This window comes from Cyrtonyx montezumae, unplaced genomic scaffold (genome assembly GCF_038088225.1).
Source record: "Cyrtonyx montezumae isolate F1298 unplaced genomic scaffold, pur_monq_1.0 scaffold_10, whole genome shotgun sequence".
Classification (NCBI taxonomy): Eukaryota; Metazoa; Chordata; class Aves; order Galliformes; family Odontophoridae; genus Cyrtonyx; species Cyrtonyx montezumae.
In genome coordinates, this window is record NW_027071826.1 from 9,384,895 (window position 1) to 9,410,639 (window position 25,745).

A 25,745-nucleotide genomic window follows, 5' to 3' on the forward strand; every position below is an offset into this window, starting at 1 on the left:
AAGGGCAGCTCCCAGCACTGTCGGGGTCCGGCCCTGGAGGTGATGATCAGTATCATTCAGGTCCTCCCAACAACTTTTGTCATGTTACTTCTGACAATGAAGGACCCCAGCAATAGCAGCTACACAAACCCCAGCCTTGCTCCAGCTTCTGGTCATGGGGGGTCCTGGTTCTGACAGCACTGAGCCGCCTCCCTTCTCCATGCACTGGTTTTCAGCTAATCACCAGGGGAGAAGAGCAAGGAAAAGCCATCCTTCCCACTGCAGTTTTGCATCAGGACCTGACTAGCCGCATTCCTAGAGAGGTAAACTCCCATCAAGCTGTTCAGCATCTTTCCCTAAGGTGCTGCAATCTCTAGGGAGTACAGTTCTCAGAATAAATTGTAATAAATAAATAATAATAATAATAATAAAAAGGCACTGTGAAAAGCTTGAGCGTCTTGCACCCAGCTCTCTTAACAAGTGAACATGGAGACCAGCTGCTAAGTGCGGGCTTCTGCTTGCTTTGTCTGCCTGCTGCCCGAGCCACATCCCGGTGCCAGCGAGGCACAGAGCTGCTGTCTTCTTCGGTGGAGCCTTCCCCCGGCAGCAGGGCAGGGGATAAGAGCAGGGTAGGACGCACATGGCCACCCATGGGATGCTGATAGGAACTGCCATCCCTCGTGGGAAGCATTCCCCAGAGCATCGTGGCCCTCCCTAATTTTGTGACGGCAAATTCGCCCCTCAGGAGCTGCCACTATGCAACGTACATCGTTCCTCATATGGTTGGATGTGAGGATTTATTCTCTGAAAGAGTGGCAATGGAGTGGCACAGCCTGCCCAGGGAGGTGCTGCAGTCACCGCGCCTGGAGGTGTTCGAGAGCCATGGAGATGTGGCACTGAGGGACGTGGTTAGCAGGCATGGTGGCAACAGATTGACGGCTGGACCAGATTGTCTCAGCGGTCGATGTGCTTAGTGGCCTTTTCCAATCTTAACGACTCCACGAGAGCAGCGAGAAGATGCCGGGAGACGAAAGTGCGGCCCCGAACGCGCAGCCTCCTCTCAACCCCGCAGCGAATCTGCCGAGGCGGATGCAAAGAGCAGACGGGCGCGCCCCCTCCGTCCCCGCACCCCCCGCTACGGCGCGGCGCTCGGCCCAATCTTCCCGGGCCGTGCCCACGTCGGAGCGCGGCGTGCTGGGCGTGGCGGGCCCGGCGCGGAGGAGGAGCGGAGCCGAGAGCGGAGCCGAGCGGGTGCGGCCCTTCCCGCCGCCGGGGCGAGGCCGGAGCGGGAGGCCGGGCGCGGCCCATGGACCGGCCGCGCCTGAGGCGGAGCCCGTGGAAGGAGCCGCTCGGCCCCGGAGCGGCCGTGAGGGGCGGGAGGCGGCGCGGCTGAGCGGCCCCGGGGCCTCGCGCGCCGCCGTCCTCCGGTTCGGCCGCCCGGCACCATGTCGGCCAAGGTGCGGCTGAAGCGGCTGGAGCAGCTGGTGCTGGACGGGCCGCAGCGCAACGACAGCGTGCTGAGCGTGGAGACCCTGCTCGACCTGCTGGTCGGCGTCTATGCCGAGTGCAGCCGCGACTCGCCGCTCCGACGCGACCGATACGTGTCCGACTTTCTCGAGTGGGGTGAGCCCGGGCGGAGGGGCGAGGGGAGGGGGAAGGGGAAGGGTCGGCCCCGCAGCGCGGCAGGAGCGGGGGACGCCGGCTGTGGGTGCGGTGCTCCCTCGTGAGTCCCCGAGCACCGCTCGGCCGCGGAGCGACCTCGGAAAGGGCTGAGCCCTAGCGACAGGGCGATGCCCCGCTCCTCAGAGCGCTGCCGGGCTGCGGGAGGGCTCCGAGCCCCGCTGCCGTGCCGGCAAGCAGATTGGACGTCGCACGTCTGTTTCGTTCGGGTACGGCCCCGAAGGACGGAGCGCTGCCGGGCGGCCTTTGTGGCAGCTTTGTGCGGTGGTTTTGTGGCACTCAGCGGGGTGATGGTGAGAGCCCTCCGATAGCGGACAAAAGGAAGCGTGGATACGTGTTATCGCTCTTCTGCCCTAAGTTTTTCTGTCCCTCCGTGCTTTGTTAAGGTTGGTGACTACAGGCAAGCGAATAGTAGAGATCCTTACCTGGTGCATGCTTAAGTGAAATTATGTTAAAATGGCCATGGTGGCTGACTGGTTTATTCAGCTGAGTAAGTTATGAATAATAATGTGCAGTGAAGGTGGCTTAACTTCTCCGTGGAAGAAGAACTGGGAGGTGAGGTAGGGGGGAACGCTGCTCGCCGGAATGCTGTCCTGTTTATCAGCTGGGCCTTGCATGTTAGGTTAATGAAGCTTTTAAAGGTCTCAAAAACAAAACAAAACGCACAAAACAAAGGATTTCCTCAGGGAGGGGGAGGGGCGGTTTACTTCAGTGATGCAAATGTGCCCTTGGTGCTTCCACTGCAGCGCGGAGATGTGGGGACAGCTGGTTCTCCTTAATTTCTGTGGGGACCACCGCTCTTTGTCGTATGCTAACAAACTAAGAGGATTCACTTCCTGGACTCTTCTATTGACGTCAGTAATGCGATTGCCAACTGAATAATTAACCACTTTATCACATCTGCCCTGCAAGCTGCAGCCAGGGGAGCATTGATTAGTTGTTTTGTGGTCAGAGCTTTGTATGTCTTCTACAGAATTCAGTGTGTTGCATACTCTTGTTTCCAAGTTGATAGTTTCAGTGAGTGAGCGTGTCTGGGCTGGTCAGTGTGATATAGCAGACTGCCATGGTACCTAAATGATTCCCTTGATTTCTGTCCTTTGGGACAGGCCAAAGAGCAGTGTGCTTCTTCTGTAGAGCTCTTGCTGATTGTGCCTTACAGATGGATGCCCGTGTTGTCATTTTCTGTGTGATGAAGAAACCCATTACCCAATTGTTCGTAAAATTGCTTTTTCTAAGTTCTATTTATAGCATCCACTGAATGTGAAAAGGTTACTGACTTGATGAAAAGTGTAGGTCGCAATAAAAACAGTGCATAGCTCTTACTGCAGCATGGGATTACTCTAGTATAACAAAGTGCCTATTCAATAAATAATTGAAATGTATGTGAGCTACCATCTGGTGCTGCAGAGCAGGGATAAAAGTTTATAATCCAGGCTCTTCCTGGTAAGGGGATGGGTCTAAGTCTGCACTGCTGTATATTTGTGTTCCATCAGCTGGGAATACCCTTAAAAGCAATTAAAGCTGATACCGTGGGTTCCTCCCTTTTCCTTCAAGCTGTTAAAAGCAAGTAAATGCCAACAAGACACCTTTTATCTGTGTCCTAATGCCCTCACAGAGTGTTTCCACTGACAAGGAACTTGTTTCTGCCTCCAGCTAATAAGGAAAATATCATGTCAAACGCACTAATCTTCCTCATGTCATGATGTGCAGTCTTAATTACAGCTCGTTTCTCTGTTAGAAGATATTCTGGATTGATGGGCATGAGTTCTGTGTGCTGTTATACGTCGGTGGCAGCATGAGAGTGCAGCTAAATATTTGGGATATACTTTGAAGATCAGCGTGTTTCTTTATCAGCTGGAGACAGAAGGAATTTCCTTTTGACAAAATGGAGACTTATCACTGACAATGGAAATAAGCTGCATGATTCTGAAAGTTAAATTAAACTGAGCTGTGTAACAAGCATTCCTCTACGTGAGTACTGTGAGACTTGTGCCAGCTTCTCCCAGCCAACCTCCAAGAAACTTCGCACATCACCTGCAGAGGTTAGCGAGCCCCATATGATCGATCTCATTGCTTCTGCCCTATAAACCTGGCTGCTTTGCCCTGGCAGTCCTGCTACAGGCTTATTTCTTCAAAACCTTCTTCCTATTTGGTAACCATTGAAGAGTGTAGGGTGTGGCCATTTGCCCCAGGGCATCCTGTGGTTTCCATCTCTTCAGAAGCATCGTCACAATCTGCCATTTTAACCTTGGCAGTTGTATCTTTCCCATGGCGAACAGATTTTTGGATATAGAATTATAATACTTCTTTTTTTCTTACAATGAGTATCTTTGGAGAAGGACTAGCTGAGCTTTCAGGTGAAGATTTCAGAAGTCATTTTCTTGCTGTTACTTTTATTTACAGCTCCTCTTGAATAAGATCTCACACAATTGGTTGTCACTGTATTATTTACATAACAGATACTGAAATAATGCTCGGTATTCCTAGTGGAAATGGAATCCAAGTTTGTTACCACAGCAGACCCATGTCTTATCTGGCAAATTCTTGCTGAACATGTCTGTGCTTAGTGTCATTTAAGCCATGGCTGCATATGCTGCTTCTAGAGTGAGGAACAATAAAGAACTCCAACAGCCAGCCCTGTTTATTCCAGTTATACTTTCTCTTTCCTCTCTGAAGGTTGCCAGTGAAGCTGGTCTGCTATAAACCTTGTGCCTCTGAGGACAAATTCCTTGCCCTTCCCTGCCAGACCTTGTAGCACAGTAGGGTTGCCAGGCGAGCGACCTGGCTCACATTCCAGGAGGTGCTGGCAATGGGCAGTCCTGGTGCCCTGGAAGACCCACAGATCAGCCTCCTTCCTTTGGCTGAAGCTGTGCAAGCCCACTGGTAGACTACTTGAAGATGTGACAAGCAAGGGGGAAGTGGCCTTTGGAGGAGTTACTGAGAGGATTATGCTGTGCACAAGTGCTTAGTAATGTCTGTGCACTGCAGAGGGACCTCCTGAGAGACTTATCCCACAAGAAGCATGTCTGACCTTGTTCTGCATGACAGGGAGAATACTGCAGGGGTGTGGAGCCATCATGGTTTGGGTCTGCATGCATCACCTGCCCTACCCTTTGGCTTTTAGATGCAGTGTGTTCAACATGTACAGAGCACATTGTTCCCTCATACTGAGGAATATGAACCTTTCCTCATCCCACACCAGATGTACTGGGGCACTAGGATGGCTGCTCATGGGGCTCCTTGCACCACGGCTGTGCTCACCTGACATCACCTTATTATTCAGGACTTGTGTCAGAGGGCTGTGGCCAGTGCTTGCTGCCCCTTGCTCCAGCCGGCAGGGACTGGCACAACCAGCTGCTCCATTCTCCAGCAGCTCCTGGCAGGAGTTGAGGCAGTCAGCAAGCGTATTTGGAGCAGAGTCTAACAGGAATGGGCCTTGTTGGCATTCACAGTGCTCCTAGTGCTGCACAGGCTTTCTTGCTCCAGCCTTTGTTTCCTTTGACCCTATTTTGTACTGCTGGCCCACTATACAGGGTGGGATGGTACTCATCCCCACGGGGTTTGTTTGTTGTTGTCTTCCTCCTGGACTACACACTGGCTTGATTTCTCTGTGAGAACACCTTGAGGCCAGCGTCTGAATAGGTTAGACTGATCTTCTATGTTCTCAGTTTGTGCAGGGTCTGCTCTCCAGTTAGGCTGGTGTTCTGCTTTTGTTTTTTCCTTGTTGCTATTGTTGCTTTGTTTGTTTGTTTTTCCTGAGAAGAACTAACTTGAACGAGGGCTGAAGCTATGGGAAGAAGAAAGAAGTCTGCAGCTGATTAGCACAAGCAGGCCAGCTGGGCACCTGCTGTCAGGCTGCCTGGCTGGCTTGATGGGCAGGCAGTGCATGCTATTGTAGTAACAGCAATTTTTTCTCACTCTGGGTTAGGCGGGGGAAAAATGCGTGTGCAGAATGCTCAGCAACATCTCTAGCCCAGCCTCAAGCTGCCACTTTTGGGTGGATGTGTCTATTACATGGGTGGCTGTGCCATACATGGAAAAATCATGTGCTGAATGCTCAGCAGAGGGGTTGGTGTTCTGCTGGTGCAGTGATTCACAGCTTTGGGTCACTGCGAGGACTGGTACTTCAAGTTTTGCGTCTTGCTTTTGGTGGGGGCTAAAAGAGGAGTCTGTGAGTTAGTTTTGCAAGTCTGCTAGACCTACTTTCTTCTCCTTCCAGCTGCTTATAGAGGCATGTTAGCCTTTCAAATAAAAAGCTGTAATGAGTGAAGAGAGAAACTTGCAGCAGACTTCATCTCATAGGATTTTAGAGCTGTTCTCTCCGCTTGGAACAGTTGTATTCAAGCACGTGGATGTGGACCTGAGAAAAGGTCATGCTTCTGCAGCCTGCATGTAGGGCATCTTAAAGCTTGCTGCAGGATAGCCATAATCCTCTGTCTGCCACAGACACCGATGTGCCAGAAAATGAGCTAGGTAGGGGTGGGGATATAGTGTGTGGTAGTGGTGCAGGAGACTGAAACTGTTTTGAAGTGTTTTTGAGATGACCTTATTGTTGTCAGACATGGAGCACTGTTTATGAGGATCTTCCTTCTGGCCTTTTGGGGGTTACATTAGGAAAAAGTGTCACTTAATAGTGTCACATGTTTCTTGATTTCAGATTTGTTATTATTTGTTAATTCCTCTCTCTTTCCCTTCACCACTTCCCCCTTTTCTCCCCTTCCTGTCTGCAGAAAAAGCCAGGAAGTGCCCCCAGCATCAGTGGGCCTGTTTGACATCCTCCTCTGCAGGCAGAAGCTGGGCAGGGAGTGATAAGCCTGTTGGGAAGACAGCTTGCTTGGGTAGTGAAGGCAGCTGATAAATGAGAAGTCTGAATTCCTGTATGTGACCAAAGTCTTCCTTCCAACTGATTGCCAAAGCCTGTTGTGGTCTCTTGTACTTGAGGCAGTGGCAGGAGGCTGTGGGTGAGGCTCTTGGGGCCAGGAGCTACACCCTTGCAGGGGTTCTGGAAAGGCCACTGGTGGCGGCGGCCATGGTTTCTTTGTGCACAGTGCAGCATGGATGCAGCTGGAAGCCTTTCCTGCTCCCTGAAGGCTTTCCTGTGGTTGCAGTCAGGCCACTGTAGCCTGGGTTCCCTTTGTGAGGAAGCAGTCATCTGGCAGACAGGTGCTAGCAAGGCCACCAAAACCTGGCTTCCAGCATTCTCTGCTGTTAGCATTTCTTTTACAAAATAGGTGTTGGGATTAAGTCATGGTGGAGTAGCAAAAACTGCCACATTAGCTTTAAGAGCATTGTAGTCAAGGCCGATGATATGAAGACATGAGGTTCAAAGCTCACTACTGTATACGTAATGAGCTCTTTATAGTGCATCTTTTCTAATCTCTTCTTTTTAGAGCAGGGCAGTATCTTTTAATGACTTTCTGTAATATTCTGTGCAGTGCTGGCATTGAATGCTGAAGTCATGTTCTGGCAGTGTGAAGGTACTGTGGCTTGGAAGATGAGATGCTCGTTGTCATGTGCTGTTAAAATTGGCCGCCACCTTGGGCAGAGCTTGTCCCTTGTGCCATCTGAGGAAGTGAGCATCGCTTCTGTCCTGTGGATAGATAGTTTCCATAAGCTTGCTAATAAGTTGCTTGTTAAAGGCTGTGACCTATTTTATATTTAATGTTTATATATGAAAAGTCAGGAAGGGATAGAGAAGGCATTGCTAGTCTTCACATAGGAAATGTGCAACTAGTGCTGTCTCACACACAGTACGTGATAACGTAGAATGCAGAAATAGGGTTTCATAAGCATCCATAAAACTAACATTTTTCAGACTTGTTTCATGTAGAAGTATAAAAATCATTTAAATTCCCTTTTTGTAGGTAATACTAAGATTCAACATTTTGCCAAGAAAGGCTTCATTTACACCATTAAAACTTCCCTGGTTGGCACCACTTATGTGTTCTCAGGGGTGAGAGACCTCCTGGAAGTTGGTTTATTCATCAGATTCAGTGCGATGAACTTTTTTGTCAAGTGAAGTTGAGCTAACCTTTTCTTTTGCAGACACTGACTCACCCCCTCATGTGAATTATCTTTTACACCTACGAGAAACAACCTTTTTAACTGCGTGAGTCAGGACTGAAGAGCCTCCTTTCATTAGCTTTTTTTAGTAATTTGGTTTTGCTTTATGGTTATATATTAGTACGTTGGTTTTCTGAAATGTTGACCTACAGCTGAGATTAGTTGGGAATGTTAAACTGCAATGGATTCTTCAGATTTAGGGAGCTTACATTATATTCCTTCCTTCTAACTTGAGGCAGTTCATGCGAGCTTTTTTTGGACAACTGTTACAAAAAGGAAGAATTATGATACCTAAACTGCAAATGTATCAGAGCCATTAATAGTGTGGTGCCTAGGATTCACGTTAACTGCATAGACTCATCTCTTTATTTACCTGTGCCTGAAAAGATGATTGGGCTGATGGCCCACAAGCAGAATGGTTGGGAGAAGTGGAAAGGGCTTATTAAAACTTTTTACTAGATTTCTGCTTTGCTAATGCTTCAAACAGAACGAAGCTTCATTTTCTAAGGCTCTTGCAAGGTCTGCATGAGAATTCCAATCTTTCTTGATGTAGTCACCAAAGAGCTTGTATCACACTCCCTAATATGTCTGACTGAAGCTCTAGTATTTAAACAGAAAGGAGGGGGGGGGGCTTGATTTTAAAAAAGCTTTTTGAGGTCTAAAAGTTTTCACGTGCATTGTCTGTGGTTTGATGTGATCTGTTCTTTTTAACTGTCTCCTAATACTAAAATATTCCACTTTTTTTTTTTCCATCAGCATATGGAGATTGCAGGAACGCAAGCTTCCACTTACAGGCACCTTTGTTCCTATAATGAATGTAACTTTCTTCAGTAGGAAGCTACACACTGTTTTCTTAAGCCCTGATTTTGCATAGACCTCAGTAATCATGTCTGTGGATATACTTAGGGTGCATTCAGCTTAAGCATATGCATCCATCATTACCAGCTGAGGCCGTGGGCATCCTGAAATGCCTGAGTTAGTAATTTCTGTCATTCGTGTCACCAGGGTCTTAATGCTGAAACCTGTTATTGCTTAACCATGGCCTGAAGCTTCAAATGTGACTGGTACCTCTGGGTACGCAGCTTGAGACCTCTATAAAAGTGTCTGAGCTTTGGAAAACAGTGGGAATGTCTTCACTGAATGTTGAACAGTAAACTTGGATGTTCATTAATCAGGTGTGCATTAATGCAGGCTGAGATGATGCTCCTACCTTGCCTAAGCGCAGTGCCATTAAGGACTTGGTATATTCATCTGCCTTTCCCAAAAAAGCCAACAAGAGAGAAGATGAGAAGCAGCATCAATTCCTGACATATCCCAAATTCTTTTCATGTTTATAATTGTTATCCATCAAAAAAATAGATGTGAGTTGTTGCTTTCTGAAATTCATTTGTCTGTTTGGTGAGATGTGCATGTTTGGGAATTTAGAGATGTGTGTAAAGCGTTGTCTGAATGTTATTTCAGTTTAATCGTGGATTATTTTGTTCCAGTTTTCATAAAAATAAAATCAGTGAGATAAATAACGAAGATGAAAACAATTTAAGCTCCTTAAGTGTTTATGTGGAGGCCAGTCTGTGTTTTTCTTCACTACTGTGTGGTTTGTGGTCAATGCATCCTTTTTTATAGAAGATGGGACTTCTAAAGTACAGCAGCTGTGGCAGGAGTACGGTTTCTTGCTTGTAGCAGCCCCTCAACTGAAGAACTGTGCGTTTTCCCTGCGTGTGATGTATGGAAAAGTTTTGGATGCCTAGAAGTTCTAAAAGATACATAAAAATACTTTTGTTCTCGCTTGGTTTAAGTGCTAGAGTACTGCAAAAAAAGCAGCTGAGAACTTTTTTCTTTTAAAAGAAAATAATTGAAGGTGTTATAAACCTGAATGAGTTTTAGAGTTGTGCTGAGTGTGTGAGGGAAATCTGGCCTCATCTGAGGAAGGAAGAGGTAGTCCTTCTTGAGCATCAGAAACTGTTGTCCCTGTTGTAGAATTCCTCTGTCCTTGGTTTCCCACTTCTTCCAGTGATGCACTCAGACCCTGGGGATGGATAGCAGTCCTCTCTGCTATTTTTGCTACTATTACAGCATGCCTTCTCCTATCTTAATTTTCCACGTCCTTTCTCGGAAGCTGGCTTCTTCACGCAGCATTTCTGTGTGCTACCAGTTCCGTTGCTGCCCTTGACGTGGCTGATCAATGCTGAGAGCTGCAGTGCTCTGCCTGCCTTTTATTTTGCTGTAATTAAGGCAGAGGAGGGACAGCAGGAGGGTGACTTTAGACACAGGGATCCTATTATCATTTTGAAATATGTTCTCCAGGATTTGCTTTTTAAGGTGCACGTTTGGTTTTTAAGTTTAGCTCTTCTTGTGATAGGATCAGTTATTCTCCACCATCTACAATTTTTGTGTATGATTTCTGTGTTCTCCTTGTCTCTTATTAGTGCTAGGAGATGAATGCAGCATGCATGCTCTGCAGCTTTGTTCTGTTTGCTTCTGTCTGTTCTGGGACTGGATCCAAAGAAGTAGCATGTGTCCTTTTTTTCTGTGGTTGCATATACTTCATTAAGTTGTATATACTGAAAATTTTCAAGAAAAAAAAAAAAACAACACCACAGGAATACAGTTTCTGTTACCTAGTATGTGATCATTTGAACTCTGTCCATGAGTGAAACGGGAATGAAACTTCTGTTTGAATTTTCTCTCTATTTAACTTGTATGTTCTTCCAAGGCCAGGGTGGGATCTCACTGTGTGCTATCAGGGGTTTCTTTTGGATGCTTTTGTTGCCCTGGAGCCCTGTCAAGTTACTCACTCAAAAAAGGAAACAGCATTTTTATGATTCAGGACCTCACCCTGGTTGGCTTATTACATAGGGCAGGGAGAAGAACATTTTTACATGTGCAAATGACTCCAAGTGATCTAAAGGTCTTAATAAAATAACTGGTAAGAACCCCCTGGATGCTTGGTTATAAATGCAGGGTGAAGGTTAGAGTTTGTGATAGTCTTTCTGCCTCTTATGGATGACACGGTATTTTTACTGAATTCCAGAACACATCATCTTTCAGAAGAGACTTCCTGACAACTTGCAGATAAGGTACTTGTTGTGTCACAGGGAAATAGTACGGAAAGTTTCCTTCAGGCCAACTTTAGCTAGAAAAATGTCTCAGTTGTATGCCATCACATTGCTGCACTGAGGAATTCAATTTGTCTGTTTTAACTTCTATGTTTCTAAGTGTGGATTTCAATTACCAGTTCAGCCTGGGGTTTCCTGAGCACTTAATTTAAATTTGGAATAATGACAACATCAGTATGTTTTTAAACTGTAGTTTGTGCTGCCTGATAAAGCAATACAAGGCAGCGTGCTATGGGGATGCCTAACTGGAGACTGTTTCAAGCCCACAGACTGTCTTTGTGTTGCCTTTTGAATCATTTACTGGTTATTGAGGCAGCTGATCTGTGGATATTGATCCACGCGTATTCTTGAGGGCCAGCTGGATTTATTGGGTTGGGTGTAGTGCTGTATGTGCAAGGCTTGAGCCTGTCCGCTCTGCATCTTTGGCTGGGAATAAGCAATCCTTGTGCATCCTGAAGTTGTCTGTGATATAAATTGTAAAGGTGAAAGGGGAGAGGTAGGGGATTAATTTAAAATATTTTTAGTGCTGGAGGATGTGTCCTTAGGAAGGTGCCTTGTGGTAATTATCCTCAGCATTAGCAGCGTGGATGTTTTTGAGTGACCAAACCCTGGAATAGAAGTGCCCAAGTAGGTTTTGACAGAATCAGTATTATAGTACTCTGCTTAAAAACTTCCTGCTCTTGCAGGTAGTATTAAGCATTGCAAAGGTTTTATTTAGTGTTACAGGCACTTTGGAGGGTGGGGATAGCTGAGATCACATTCTATACTTTACCTTTTGCATACCAACGGTATTTTTCCTCACATTGTGAACCTCACAAAGCTCAACGCAAGCTTCACACGGTGAACCTGTAAAAGCTGGGGAATGACCAGTTGGGGAGCCTTGCTGAACAAGTTTTGGGTATCCTGGTTATCGGCAAGTGGAAAAAGAGTCAGTGGCGCATCTTTGTGGAAATGGAGGCTGCCTGCATGCTGGGCTCCCACAGCTCCATCCCATAAGATTAAACTCAGCTGGACCATGTGCTGGGCAACCTGGTTAAATTTGGACATTGCCTCAGTCAGATCTGAGCCGGGAGTGCGCAGATCACAGACTCTGTGATCTGCAGAGGTCACTTCCAATCAAAAAATTGTTTTCATTCTGTATTATTGATTTTTTTTTCCCCCTATGTTAATAAATTTCTTAAACGTTGTGGCTGTTTTAACATGAAAGAGTTGTTCTTCAGACTTTTCAGAAGGAAAACAGAAATAAATGCCATAAATCGTTCTTTGTTGTTGGTTTATAAAGTAGTTCAAATAATTTGTGTAAATGCACTATTCTTTTTTTTTTTTTTGGCATTTTACCATATCGTCTGAATGTAAGTATTGACAAAATTTTAGCTACATTTTGGACTTGTAAATGATGAGAAACTGAACTGTTTTTTTCCTGTGTTATATCGCACTTCTAATAAAAGCAATTTTCCTCGTTCCTACAACAGAATTATTAGGACAGGTTTTAAGAACTTTTGAATTTCTGCTTTATGTCTATTGCTTTTTCCCAAGTACCACTTCCTTATGTCTAGTTGTTAGTCTTTGACAGCAGTTGAAGTATTTTTAAAGCCTTGTTGCATGTGGCTGTGGGAAGCCTGCAAGCCCTGTGTGACTGCGAGGCTGAATCACTCCGTAGGAAAAATAAAGGTGTTGTTGATCTGCTAGATATTAGTACTGTATTACAAAGGGATCTCTATCTAGGAGAATTCTGAGTATTCTTATGTCTGACTTGAGAAGAAGTCTGACCAAGCAGTTGCTAACAACAGGGTGAAATAAATCTAGCTCATAGCTGTCAAGATGTAATGGGAGATTAACCTTGGGGTTTTTTTGTTTTTTGCTTCCCTCTGCAAGATAAAAACTTGTAAAACTTGCATGAAGCTGGACTTGAAATATGTTTTTTCATACTGGTTTTATCAGTGCTAGAGCATTAGCAAACCAAAACCCACAGTAACAATTTCAGTATTAAAATCATATTGCTGTGTGGAAGATAGTATGGTTAAGTACTGTCAGTGATGAAGATAGCAATGTGTAATTGGGAATGAAAACAGGAACTGCTTCCTTTATTGGTGGTGTGCTGTGAGTATCGACAGAGCATACTCTAAATGACACTTGACTTTCCATACAAATAATTTGTGTTTTTTAGTAACTTGCCTACAGCTGAGCATGAGTGGATGAAGGAAAATTTCCCTAAAATCTTGGGAACAGAATCAGATTTTTCAAAATAATTCCTAAATATATAGCAATCTGATAAATATCCTTATCAGAGAATATGTACTGTCAGTTTTGTCAGGAAGGCATTCAGTGGCAGAGCAATATAACATAATGTAATGGCCCATTACCCTTTTGGGGCAAGGGCTATTTAGTACTTGAGAAACTTATTGCATGTTAGTTTTTCAAAAGCAACCTTTCTCCAAGTGTAATATGGCTGTTCGAGGTGCTGTGATTCTGAGCCCCCAGCTGTGCTTGTGTTTGATTGTATAAAAGTGGTTTGCACCATGTTTTGTTTTCAGTGCATTGCATCTGCGTTGGGATGTACCTGCACACTTAAAGATACCATGGGGAAAGAACAGGAGTGAAGCTGTGGCAGTAAGTTCTTCTTTTGTGCCAAGTGTTGCTGCATAAGACTGCCAAGAAATGTCATCTCTTCTCGTCTCCTTGATTTCCTCTTCTGCTTCATTGTTCAGGATTTTGGTTTCTTGTTTACTAACTGCATTAAGAGAGACCCCTTTGCAGGGCTGTCTTTCAAACAGCAGTGGACCCTGTGCACATGTTGCTGCCATCATCTTTTGCATCAGTGTTTCTAATGTATCACTGTGCCCACTGGTAATAATAGCAGTTACTTCAAGTATATGCTAGATAGCTACAGAATAAAGAACACAAAGACTTTACTGGAAAATGAGCTCCAGTGATTTACCTTCAGAGCTCTGTGGGGGGGCTCTGAAATGGGTGACAGCTGGTAGAAGATAATGGATTATCTCTGCAAGAGAGAAGTATGGACAAGACCTACTTCTTACTTCAATCTCCTTGCCCTCGTCTCTCCCTCCCCCATCATGTCCCATATAATCCTTAAGAACTTGTCCTCTGTATTTTCGGAGAGACTTAGGTGGAGAATGTTATCTCTCTTGTGTAAAATGATTCATTGGCAAGGAAGTAAATTTAGCTGTAACAATTCATGGAAGGGGAAATCAACATTGTCGACTTGCAGTCTTGTTATTCTAACACTTGTCTAGAAATGAGTTGTTGAGGAGCTGTAGTATTTGAATTGAAATAAGCATCAATTATAAAGAACTAGGAAAAACATCACTCAGTCCAAAGTATGGATCATTAGAGTATAAGCAATGGTCAGATTAGCCATTTTTATCACTTCTGGAAGTACCAAGTAGATTGTACTGTAAGGAAAATCTTAGGTCGAGATTATGTATTAAAACATCTGTTATATAGAATCTTGAAGGAGGGAGAAGGGACTGATGATACTCAAAATATGTGATAACTAGAAAATTCTTACTTGACTTTTAGGGTTTTTGATGTGTTAAGATATGTTAATGTAAGAAAGATGAGACTCTGAAATGACATCCTAGTTCTTTGAAAACGCATTTCTTAGAGGGCAGTCCTTCAGAAAAAAGCCTACTTCTGCAATTTTGATTTCATGCAGTACACTTGTAAATGCTCCCAGCTTCTCCTCTTAAAATGCAGCTGAACAAACAGGCAGGAGTGAACTTCTGACAGCAGCTTCACAATCTTCTCAGTTATTATAAAACTTCACAATAACTTGGTACATCTTTGTTCCTGTGTAAGAGTAAGTGCTTGTGCCATCTGAGCAATAGAAACTGGGACAGAATGACACTGGCTGCTCTCACAAGTAATACCATGCAATAGTTTGACAAATTGCTGCTCCTGGTATTTATTTTTAAAGATTTCATAGAGCTATTTTTTTTTTAATGATGGTGCTAAGAACTCAGTTTTAAAACTCAAATTGTAAAGGAGGGAAAAAATGATTTCAGTTTCAAGACATAATGATAAAGTGAAAATTGCATGGCTGCTGGGGTATAAACATTAGGGCAGTTGCTGGAAGAGTAGTCTTAAAGGCTTCAACTCCTTTACAGAAAATTGGAACAAGGAAAATTCTAACTTTTTAAGCACGTTCTGCTCAATGCAGTTTGATGTCTTTGACTTAGAGATCCTTGCCATAGACTTGTGGGGTGTGTACCTGTCTGTAAGAACTGGACCGAAGCTTTTATGTTGTTTTAAAGAGCGTGAAACAACTGAGAGATTGAAAATGTTTTTGGTAATATTCACATCCTCTCTGCCTTCACAGTGACAGCCCCAAGATGGAATGCTGTGTTACTAAATAAGCAGACCTGCTCACCCTTTTCCTGTAGGCTTTAAAAAAAAGAGGAGCTATAACTGTCGTAAATCCTAAGAATCTTAGGGATGGAAAACTAAAAATGTAAAGATTACATCTCTTCCAGACTTCTTTCCAATAGAAGATTCCAGATATGTTTACAGAGCAAAAAGGTTATGTAACGTCAGCTCCATGGTAGTTACATCAGGAATTAAATACTGAGCTACAGTATCAGGAATGAAAGTTTGACAAAAAGATTGTGGTTTGGGGCTGAACAGTCTTTTAAAGTGAGTCAATGGAAATGGAAAAAATTACTTAAGAGCTAAAACAATCACTGAATGGGCAAAGTAGACAGGGTTTATTTAGATGACATTGGAGATAGTGAAGGAAGATATTGAATTCTGTGTAGAAAAAGAAGGGAAAGGAATGGGATATATATATATATACTGGGATATATATATATATGGATATATATATATATAAGGAATGGGATGGATATATATATATATACACTGTTGTGTAAAGAAATAGAAAGCCAACCATTTGGGTCTTCTCTGTGTATTTGACTTTAGTGTCTGTACTGGTTTTCAGTTACTTTGCAGTGACTTAAAATATTTTGAAGGTTGGCTGAAATTCCTTTGTATTCTTCTGCTTGTGGTCTCTGAGGCCATGTACTTTGTCAGAAGATTTTGGTAAGGAAGTTAATGTATTTGTTGTTTCCTTCTTTGGACGTAGAAGGTTCTGCAAGTGCAGCTACGCTGGCAGGGTTATGCTGTCACACCGCAGCATGCAAGCTTTTGGTTGTTATTTTCAGGTATGAGTAAATGAAAAGGTTGGAAGTCAACTGAATGGAGCTTGCAGCATAGATAAAGATTTGATTTTTAGTCCAGCAGAAATGTGTTCTGGATGCTCTGGTGCCTGAATTGGTATTTTCAAATCAATACACTTTTCTAGATAGGTTGTACTTGAGGATAGAAAAGGAATGCCCTACTTAAATGCTTGGAAATAAATTTCAGGGCGAATGTATTTTGAATACAACACTCGCCAAACAAAGATAGTGTGAGAATTTGCATAAATTCAAGAAAAGGGAGTGTAGGTAAGTTGTGCTTGAAGCAGTAAGAGTAAGAGCAGAACTTAGTCAGATACTGTATGTGGTGTGGAAAGCTTGTTGGGATGGTCCTCAATTGACTTAATTTTCATACCAGCTCATGGCCATGAAGTCCTGCTGGCTCCAGGTATATTGCAAGAAGGAGAGAGAACCCAGAGCCCAGCTGCTGCTGCTGTCAGTGGGGTGTGCAGGAATGGTCAGTCTGGATTGGAATGGGAGAGTATGCAGCATATGAGCCTCCAAGGAGTTTGGGAAGGCCTAGAAAGGATGTCTGTTAACCTGTGCTGTGGGGGCTGATGGTCCGCTCAGAGGTTGTTCAAAGTTGTGAAACAGAATTGAAGAGTTTCTGAAAGATAATATGGTGAAGATCTTAAGAAAAGATGGGGGCAAAGTATTAAACCAGTACAAAAGTGAAAGTGTGGGTTTTGACATGCACGATATTGGGATAAAGGGAAAGAGCTTAAGCAATGTATTGTATGTGAATTACAAAGAAAGTTAAATGAGAGTAGGTGACAGAAATGTTAGGGGTAAATAAGAAAGAACTCATCCTGACTGTATAGAGACAGCTAAATTTAGAATGCTTGGAGACTTTGAAATGTCTCTGGGAAATGTGTGGTGGTGTTCAGCTTCTTGATTCAAGTTCTGTACTGTGCATATGCATGCAGTGTTAAAGCTCTTCAGTTCTGTTCTAAATCAGGTTTGAAAAATTTACTCAACACTGTTCTAGAATTTTACTTTACTATGAGAAAATGTTTGGTTTCAGGGATGCTTTGAAATTTTGAATATAGAGTATGGTGTATCCAATATTCCTAATTTTCACTTATCCAAAATGTTTTCTTTCAGAGCTTTTCAATGTGTATTCCAAAAAAGAAAAAAAAAACCTCTATTTTAGAGGGTTATTGCTTCTTAATTAGTAGCAGATGTTATGATATATGTCAGTTTGAATCTTCAGAATAATTAGTTGATGGTATTCAGCAAACTGATAACTCAAATGTGTACTATTCTAGAACAAAATTCTGCAGGCTTCTCTGTCTGACAGTGTTTGGCTTTTCTAAGCCACGAACACTTAAGAAAAATAAAGATGAAATGAGAAATGTGGTATTTTTCCTGAACAACTTATTTTGTAAATAATTCAGGGAGCTGAAGAAGAGGAATTATTTCTAGTAAGAAAGTCTCTCTAAGCCTTTTGTTGTAATGTGAGACAAGTTTTAGCATGAGACTTTTTGAGCATTCTCTGCAAATTTGAAGGTAATTCTGCCTCTGAGTAACTTGAGGTACTTGTCTCTGGTTGCCATAATTAGTCGGTGGACGTCTTTGTCACCTTCACCTACAGCAACAGGTTGTCTTTTCATTGACCTCTTAATAAGATCTGGGGCTCTAAGGAGGTTCTGAAACGGGTGAGAAAATGTCCTATGCTGCCATGTAGAAGTGCAGTGAACAGAAGGATGTGCCACACCTTGCTTGAAGAAGGTGTTGCTATCTAAACGCTTCAAATTGGAAAACAGTTCAGGGTGTTTATGTGCAGTGCTGCAGTTTGAGCCATCAAAAAATATATATGTATATCCCTCAACCAACCAAAGCCAGGTGCAGTGTTACCTGGATCTGGTGCTCTGTCCCCTTTGTCTTTTGTTTCCCCAATGATTCTGTTGATCTGGATGAGAACTGAAGTATGGAAAAAAGGTAATTGTGATCTGATTTGGCTCCTTGCTCTGCTTAGCATGCAGCAGCACCAAGGCAGGCCAGCACTGCACCAGCAAGGCTGCGGCAAAGGCTGTAGTGTGAATGCTTCATCTCATCTTGATCTGTGCTATTTAAGATGACTGCCACGGAAGAAAAAAAAACCCAACCACCTGAGCTCTTTTCCTTTTCTTGCCCACTCTTGTGTAGCGGTCTCTCTGACCCTTCGGTGCTGATGATTCCATTTGCTAAGCTACCTGGAAATGCTTGCTTTGTGTTGCTTGGTAGCCTAGCTTTCTGCTGCTTTAGTGAGCAGAATCACATTGATGAGGTGTGACCAGCAGAGTTTGTTACGGCTGATAAGAGAAAGAGAACAGCCCTGTGAAATTGTCCCTTGGTTGCAGGGGATCCAAGATCACTCCAGTTTAATTGAACTATGTCTTACATTCACTCTAAATATGTAGGCATGGAAAGATGGTGCCTCGTAAGGTGAATTGTTCTTCTGTCAGTGAATGTATGTGGAGGTGCTTTGCCAAAAAGAACTTATTAATAGGAACATCAATCCTTTAAAGGAGGTGGCATGTGATAAATATAAAACCAATGTAAAGTTTAAATTTTGCTGTTACATAATGCATACATGAAGTGTTCAGTTACCTCAGACCATCTTGCATATATCTGGAGAAAGCAAAAGATAAGTTGATTTACTGTAAGTAGTAATTGATAAAATGATTGTGGTCTTCATAGTTTTAAGATGAAATAAGGCATGCAGTTGGGAATGTAGAACTTTGCTCCTGTGATGTTGTAAGTGCTACTTTCTTAATGTAAGTAAGCTTATATCAGCAGGACATGGTCATAGTCTGGAATTGTTTTATTTCTTAGCAGGGTGTGTGAGAGATTCGAATCTGATACAATTTGGAATCACTCATATTGTTGAAATTTGGGTGAGCTCAAATTCAAGATTAAGGAAATCTTTAGTTTGAAACCATCTGGAAAATAAGTGCAGATGTCAACCTTTTTTTTTTTTTTTTTCCTTTGCAGTCATAATTCTCAGTTAATTCCACAAAACCTGTTCTTAACTCTGTTTTTTAGATCATTTATCGTGCAGTAAAATTAGTGGATTTTTAGAATATTTACAACTTTGTCATGGAATAAAGGGGATTGAATCATGGATATTTTACTGTTTGGAGCTAGTGATTTGCATTGAAGCATGAAACAATTTTCCATTACTGATGTGCTTCAGTACGTAATCTCAATTTGCTATGGCTTGAATGGTCTCTCCTAACACCTGCAAAAATTGGCCTTGTTCTTGGAGTACAGAAAAATTCAGGTACCAGAACAAATAAAGCTGCATTGAACAAAAACAGCATTCCATGTTTGTTGCCATGCATTTCTTACAGTGTTTTGACATGTATCTTCGAAGATTCTGTCCTAGCGTGCTGTAGGTTGGCTTGAAATGCTCACATGCCGGATCTGTGCTGATTGCAGTGTGAAACAGGTCCACATTAATTCCAAAAAAGGCCTTTTTGTCCCTCTCCAGTCTCTTCCTGCAGCCTGCCCCGGGCTGGTGTTCTGGCATTGCAGCTGTGAGTGAGTCACTTTGTGTGAATGATTTGGTGGGAGGAGATGGACAGACAAGTTAGCTTTTGCCTGGAAATGTTTCCTGGTTTGATGTGCCATGTGAGCACTACTGATGATCCAGACAATAAAAGTGGAGCAGTGGTGGGAGGGAACGAGGAGGAAGTCTTACAGCAGCAGAATGGATTTCCTGGATTAAAGTGGTCATGCAGGCTCCCCCTTTGCTTGTCCTAAATGTCTGGGATGTCAGAGAGAATCCCAGGGAAAACCTGTAATTCAAGGAGACTGTGTATGACTTGATGTGAGTGTATTTTCTGAGCTGGATCTGATCCTTGTAAGAAAGAATAGTTGAAACGTAAGATTTTGGATATTGACAATTGCTTAACACCAGAATAATGGAATGGTAATATGAGTATTTCTTTGCAGCAATTAAAAGGAAGAAAAATGCTGTGAAAATCTTGTGAAAATTGAGTATAAAACAAGATCTACTATTTGTCTCTGGAGAATCATGAGCTGCAGATGTTGCTGCACGGTAGTCATTGAAGTCTTTGAAGCAGAAGAGAGTGATAGTGAATCTGTGGCTGGTGCTCAGTCTGCAGGAACTGCTTTGAGCCTTGGGGAAAGGCATTGCAGCTTTCCCTCGCCAAATGATGGTGTCAACTGGGAAACAGATAGGAAATATCAAACTATACCCTCTGCAGTGACCTTCCTCTTCAGGTAGACCTCACGTGCAAGGTTCCTCGACTATATATGCATCCATCGTTGCATTAGCGCATGCATTTACATTCAGGTCTGACTTTTGCGTGTGGAATTGAATTCCTCCATGTGGAGAAAATGGCACTCGATGACATCCTTAGATGCTTACTGAATGCCTATGGAGACCAAACAGTGGATGCCAGTGCAGTGGGGTGGTGGGTGGTGCAGTGAGGTGGTAGCAGAAGCAATGTGAGATAGAGAAAATTCTCAGCTACGAAGCACTTATCAAATAGTATTATTGTGCTCTTTGTTTTTCTTGTGGTTTCTATGCATATAGGAGGCATGGCTTTCAGAGAGACCTACAGACACTGGTAGGAAATAGTCATCAAATGTTTGTTCCTGTATATGTAAGCCAACACTTGTTTCCTCTTCTGCCTGCTAGAGCTCTGATGCTGTGCAGGTCTCAGAGAAGCCCCATTGCTTTGGCAGCAGTTGCACTGGCAGTGCATTTTGTGATTCAGACTGCTCAGAATGATCTGTGCATTCTTCAGTATTTGCCTGTCTCCAGTGTTATCTTTAGTGCCTTTCACTGCAGGTGAATGGGCTAGTCGGGCAGTGGGCCAGCTATTGAGTGTTCATGGTAACATTCATCAGTTAGCTGGCAAATGGTGGCATATTGCTGCCCAGGGAGTTCTTCTATGCAGTACTTGCTTTTGGGTCTTGCCCCACAAAAAGTGTACTTAATGAGTAACAGTGACCACAGATGATGTTTCAAGGTAAATACCCTAGTCCTCTGCCAGCAAAGTTAGGTATGCCAATAGGATCAGTATCAGTGCAGCTACTGAATTCTTTTTTCTTCTTCCTGCTGCCATTATCCTTTAGCATGGTGCTTCCTCTTTCATGTAGATATCTATAATTCTGGCGTTTATTATTTGATATTTTTTCTTTGACTGATACCGCCCCTCCCAGAGCAATATGCAGAAACTATGGATGGTATGGTCTCATAACAAAAATGACTGTTTTGTCCATTTAAATCTTTGAGGATTTATACAATCTAAATAATTCCCAGCATCATCAAGGTATCTGGCTGCAAGTGGTTTGGCACTGTGCTTAACTTATGCCAGAAGACTTTTGTAAAACAAAGCTAATCCTGTGACTGAGTTACGTCTTCTGGTGTTTCTTTGTTTTTGTTTGCTCTTTAAAGCATTTATATGCTAATTTTAAGTTTCAAAATATAATCTTAACTTTATTAATGAACTTACCACCTAGTAATTTTCTCACTGGCAGTTGATCTCAAGAAGGTTCAGGTGTTGCAGGTGTTGTACAAGCACAAGTATGTGTCATTTAACGAAGCACTGACCAACTATGAGACTTGATGGCTCAGCACGGAGCAGCGTCCTACTCAAGAGGCTCTTCTGCAAGAGCTGTGAACGCCTTGCAGTGGGAACTAGGCAGTGCTTCTCTGGTTATTACTGGATTAAACACCAAAGTCTTGCCCCACTGAATTTGCTTGTGTAATGAATGCTGAGTGAGTGATGAAGAGTCGGATCATTGAGTAAGAGACAGGCAGAATAAGTGAAGTGTATATGTGCAGCGCATCTTGTAAAAATGGGAGGGAGAACATGACAGAAGTAAAATGCCCGATAGACAGTGTGTCATAGTGCACAAAATTTTGCCTTTCCCTGTTCTTTACATAAGTAAGTCTGGCTTCCCATGGGTTTGGGATCTGCCTCCTTGACTGGGCTCAGTGGCACAACCCCTTGCCCTTCCCACTGTGCTTCCTGATCTTTTCTGGTACATGTTTTCTTTCTTCACTCAGAGGTTTCAGTGTCACCCTACTGTACCCTCCATGCCTAGGGATGCCAAGGTATGTCCATTTTGCAGCTCAGGATGTGCCAATTGCCCAACTGTATTTGTGCTGCAGCCTTTCCTTTCACGGAGATGACACAGTGGGTGTCTTTTCTGTCACCATCAGCTCTCATAAAACTGGGAGAAACTCAGTATCTTTGGACATTTTAAGTGAAATTTGATAAACTGGAATTAAAAGTTAGTGAGAAGGAGGAATGGATACTCTGCCAAAGTGTGATGCTTTATTTCCTTAGGAAATCAGACCAAGAAAGAAAGCATTTGCAGGAGTGGTAAGCAGAAACAGGCCACCGCAGGAAAAGGGAAACAAGGATCTATAATTGGGAGAAATTAAGGCTGAGTCAACAAAGGATGGAGGAATTAACAAAAATTTACATTTCTAAAATAGAGGGAAAACTTCACAATGAAGTAGAGAGAGGACTGTACGTCTTTAAAGGCAGGGAGAGTGGGTTGTAGGAGGTATTTATCAGCCCTCATAAGCTGGTTGGGGCTACCTGGGTGTGGGTATCTCAAGACATGTATACAAGCACTAACTTGTTAAACCTGTCAGCCTGCTATTTTAGTAGCAATATCACAGGAATGCTGTTTCTTTGAAAAGGGTGCACAAAGGGCAAGCAAGCTACTTGATTTCTACAATGTAAGTTAGGGGTGGTTGGGGAGAAATGGTAAAACTTCCTTCTCTTTCATGTTCTTCCTCCAAAGAAAACAGCATCTTAAATGAGATATTGGAGTGTGGCTCCACAGACAGTTATCTGCATCATTTTGTTGCTTCTTTGACATCAATATTGTGCAATTCTCACAGTTTTCTACCATATCTTTTTGTTCAGGGAACGCATAGATAATGAGAGTGTGGTTTCTGTGCAGCAGATAGACCTGCCCCGAAGGCACATCCAAACTGCCTGAATGTTATCCTCTCATTATATAGGTTTAAAACTTACATCAGTTCTGATATGTGACACTCTGGGGCAGGGAAGCACAGTATATGGGTGTGTTGTCCACTGAGGTGCTGAAGTCTCCATCCATGGAAGGTTTTGAGAGCTGACCAGACAGAACCCCAGGTAGCCTGCTCTGAAGTCAGTGATGACAGTGATGCGAGCAGGAGGCTGGTCTGGAGACCTCCCAAGGTCCCTTTCATCCTGAATTGTCCTGTGATTCTCTGCTAGTTTTTTTCAGTTGTCACATTTATTTAAAGCTCAAAGTTGCCAATAATAATAAAACATCAGATGTTCCTGAACGTTTGGCGGCTTCCACTCAGTGATTTTTGCGACTCTGGATTTCTGGAACCTTGCACTGCCAAACAAAACATGAAGGAGTCCTCAGATCGTAGCTGTTGGACTGCTCCACCACTGAAACAGGAGTTACCACAAGCCCACAAGGCTTTGGTCCATTACAACATAAAGGCGCTACCTTTTGTGGTTCCAGAGCGTAACTTATTAACAGAATCTGAAGGGAAAGTACAGCTCCAAAGTGTTGCTGTCCTTGGCTAGGGCTGGAGTGCACCTGCCCTGCCCTACTGCCATTTCACATCACCTTGCTGCTGCTTCCTGCAGCTTCTGGTCCTTCTGAACAGATCCATCTGCAAACGTCTTTTATCAGATGCCATGATTGACTGTGGTGTAGATGTACATAAGAAGTCTAAATCACAAACCTATTTACTTTTGACTGGGCTTCAAATTACGTTTTCAAATTATTCAAATTGATGTTTTCTTTCAGTGCAAACAAAGCATCGTGGTCCCATCTATCAGGAAAAGAAGAGAACATGATTGGAATATAATTTCTTTGTGGGGAAGAATTATGTCTTTCATACATACCTTGGTTTTCAGTGAGGAAATAAATGTTGGCGTTTCACTTCAATTTATGAATATTGATCAAAACATAGAATGTGACTGTTGTATATTACATTCTTGAAAGCAAGCGTTTCTTGGCTCCTTAAAATTAGTAGATTTTTTTTCCCCTGGGTGGACTTACAGAGAACATCCTTCTTCCAAGCAAGTGCAAGTACAATAATGCCAAATCAGCATGAGTGAAAACACAGAGATGCATATATTTCACGTGAAATACATTTCATGTAGAATGACTAACCTAAATTTTGCTTAAAGTTTCAGTCATGAATAAACAAGCTCATGCACTTACTCAGGGCTAGTTACCCTGACAACAGTATATATAACAAAATTCAGTAGTTGCTGCCAATAAAACCCCCAGTACAGTTAATGCTTTTGTTTGCCAGAATACAATACTTTCATTAAGTATTACATCAACTCCAGCTGTTAATATTGGGATCAAAACTAATCTGTAAAATGTAATAAATCATTCCAAAGTATGGGGAAAAAAAACAAAACACCTTTACTTTCAATTCCCTACTTATAACATAGAAATCTGAAGCCCTTTAACGATTCTGTGTTAGTGGATGTATCACTTGGCATCATCCTGGCAAGGTCAAATGGCAAACAGGAGTTCTCATACTTTGTGGAACAAGTTTCTGTGCCCTCAGTCGTGGTAGTTGTGTGTATGCTCCTAATTTGGATACTAGGCAGCTGAGGAGCAGCAGCAGTCCTGAGGCAAAAACAGGAAAGCAGTCTAGAAGTGCTTATTGATGTAACTTACTAAGAAGTAAGAATTGTGCAATCCAGTACTTGAAAGCAGCAGGCTACATACTGATATAAACAACGTTCTGCTCCAAAATGTCAGTAAGGCAACTATCAGTTTAAGAGAATTACTGGCTTGCTGCCTCCTCTGGGCTCTGATTTGTTACATAAACTCTGTTGTGGTATCTGTAATGAAGAGCTTCTGTGGATGTTAGGTTCTACTTTCAAATGTTATCTACTTTTCAGAAACTTTAGATACCTTGGAAAGACACAAACTTGTCTGTTAGGGGAGAAGTACTGTCTGCTTCATGTTATCCTGTCCACATATGTCATTCTGTACATTCAGATGTTTGTGTTTGGGGCTATGTTTTCCAGGAGAGTTGCTATTGAAGTTAAAATGTTTATTAACAGCAGTGTTTGCTAAATGTTTAAATACCAACATTTGTGAACTGCATGAATAGCTTGTAAAAATGGCGACTTCCTTTTAGGAGGGAAAGCATTTTTTCATTTCTATGGGTTAAACTGAGTCATTTTGTTCCATAGTTCTGCTAACTAATGAAGGTAAAACAGCAGGATTGACATAGGACTTGTGAAGTTTTTGAATAGGAAATAGGGACTACTTAACCCACCAATTTGAAGGATCCAGTTCCAAGGGATATAGAATCTGTGTTTTTCTCTGCAGATGCTTTTTATTTTGTTTGTTCAAATTTAAGTACATGTTATTACATAATTAATATTTATCTTTTAGTTTTTGTTGCTGAGTATTCTTGTAAGAAAAAAAGTTTTTTTAAATGTTAGTCTCAGTTGTCCTCTCTAGGGGAGCCTGGTGGGGCCCAGTAGAAGTGGGGAATCTAGTAGATTCCTTGCTCTTAAATGTCATGGTTTGGGGGAACATGAAACCATCCAGTGAGAGAGATATTACTTGTGTGTGAAATCTTTTCAGTGACAGCTCTCCCAATAACCAAAAAAAAAAAAAATCTGTTTTTTAGTACCTATATTTCTTTGTTTTATCAGCAGCAATGAATTTTTGCTGG

The 25,745-nt window shown here is 42.8% G+C and overlaps 1 protein-coding gene across 4 annotated transcripts in view; it reads left to right on the forward strand.

The window, feature by feature from the left end:
• Positions 1 to 1,233: 1,233 nt before the first annotated feature.
• The window catches only part of CDC42BPB (CDC42 binding protein kinase beta), an 87,466-nt gene continuing 62,954 nt past the window's right edge, over positions 1,234 to 25,745 (forward strand). For 2 of the 4 annotated variants that reach the window (XM_065749937.1, XM_065749946.1), the window contains exon 1: positions 1,236 to 1,602. In XM_065749937.1, coding sequence (XP_065606009.1) covers positions 1,425 to 1,602 — 178 coding nt within the window. In that variant the 5' untranslated portion in view covers positions 1,236 to 1,424. Of the gene's footprint in view, positions 1,603 to 25,745 lie in introns of all 4 variants that reach the window. The other 2 variants (XR_010623016.1, XM_065749934.1) reach the window with 2 other exon arrangements.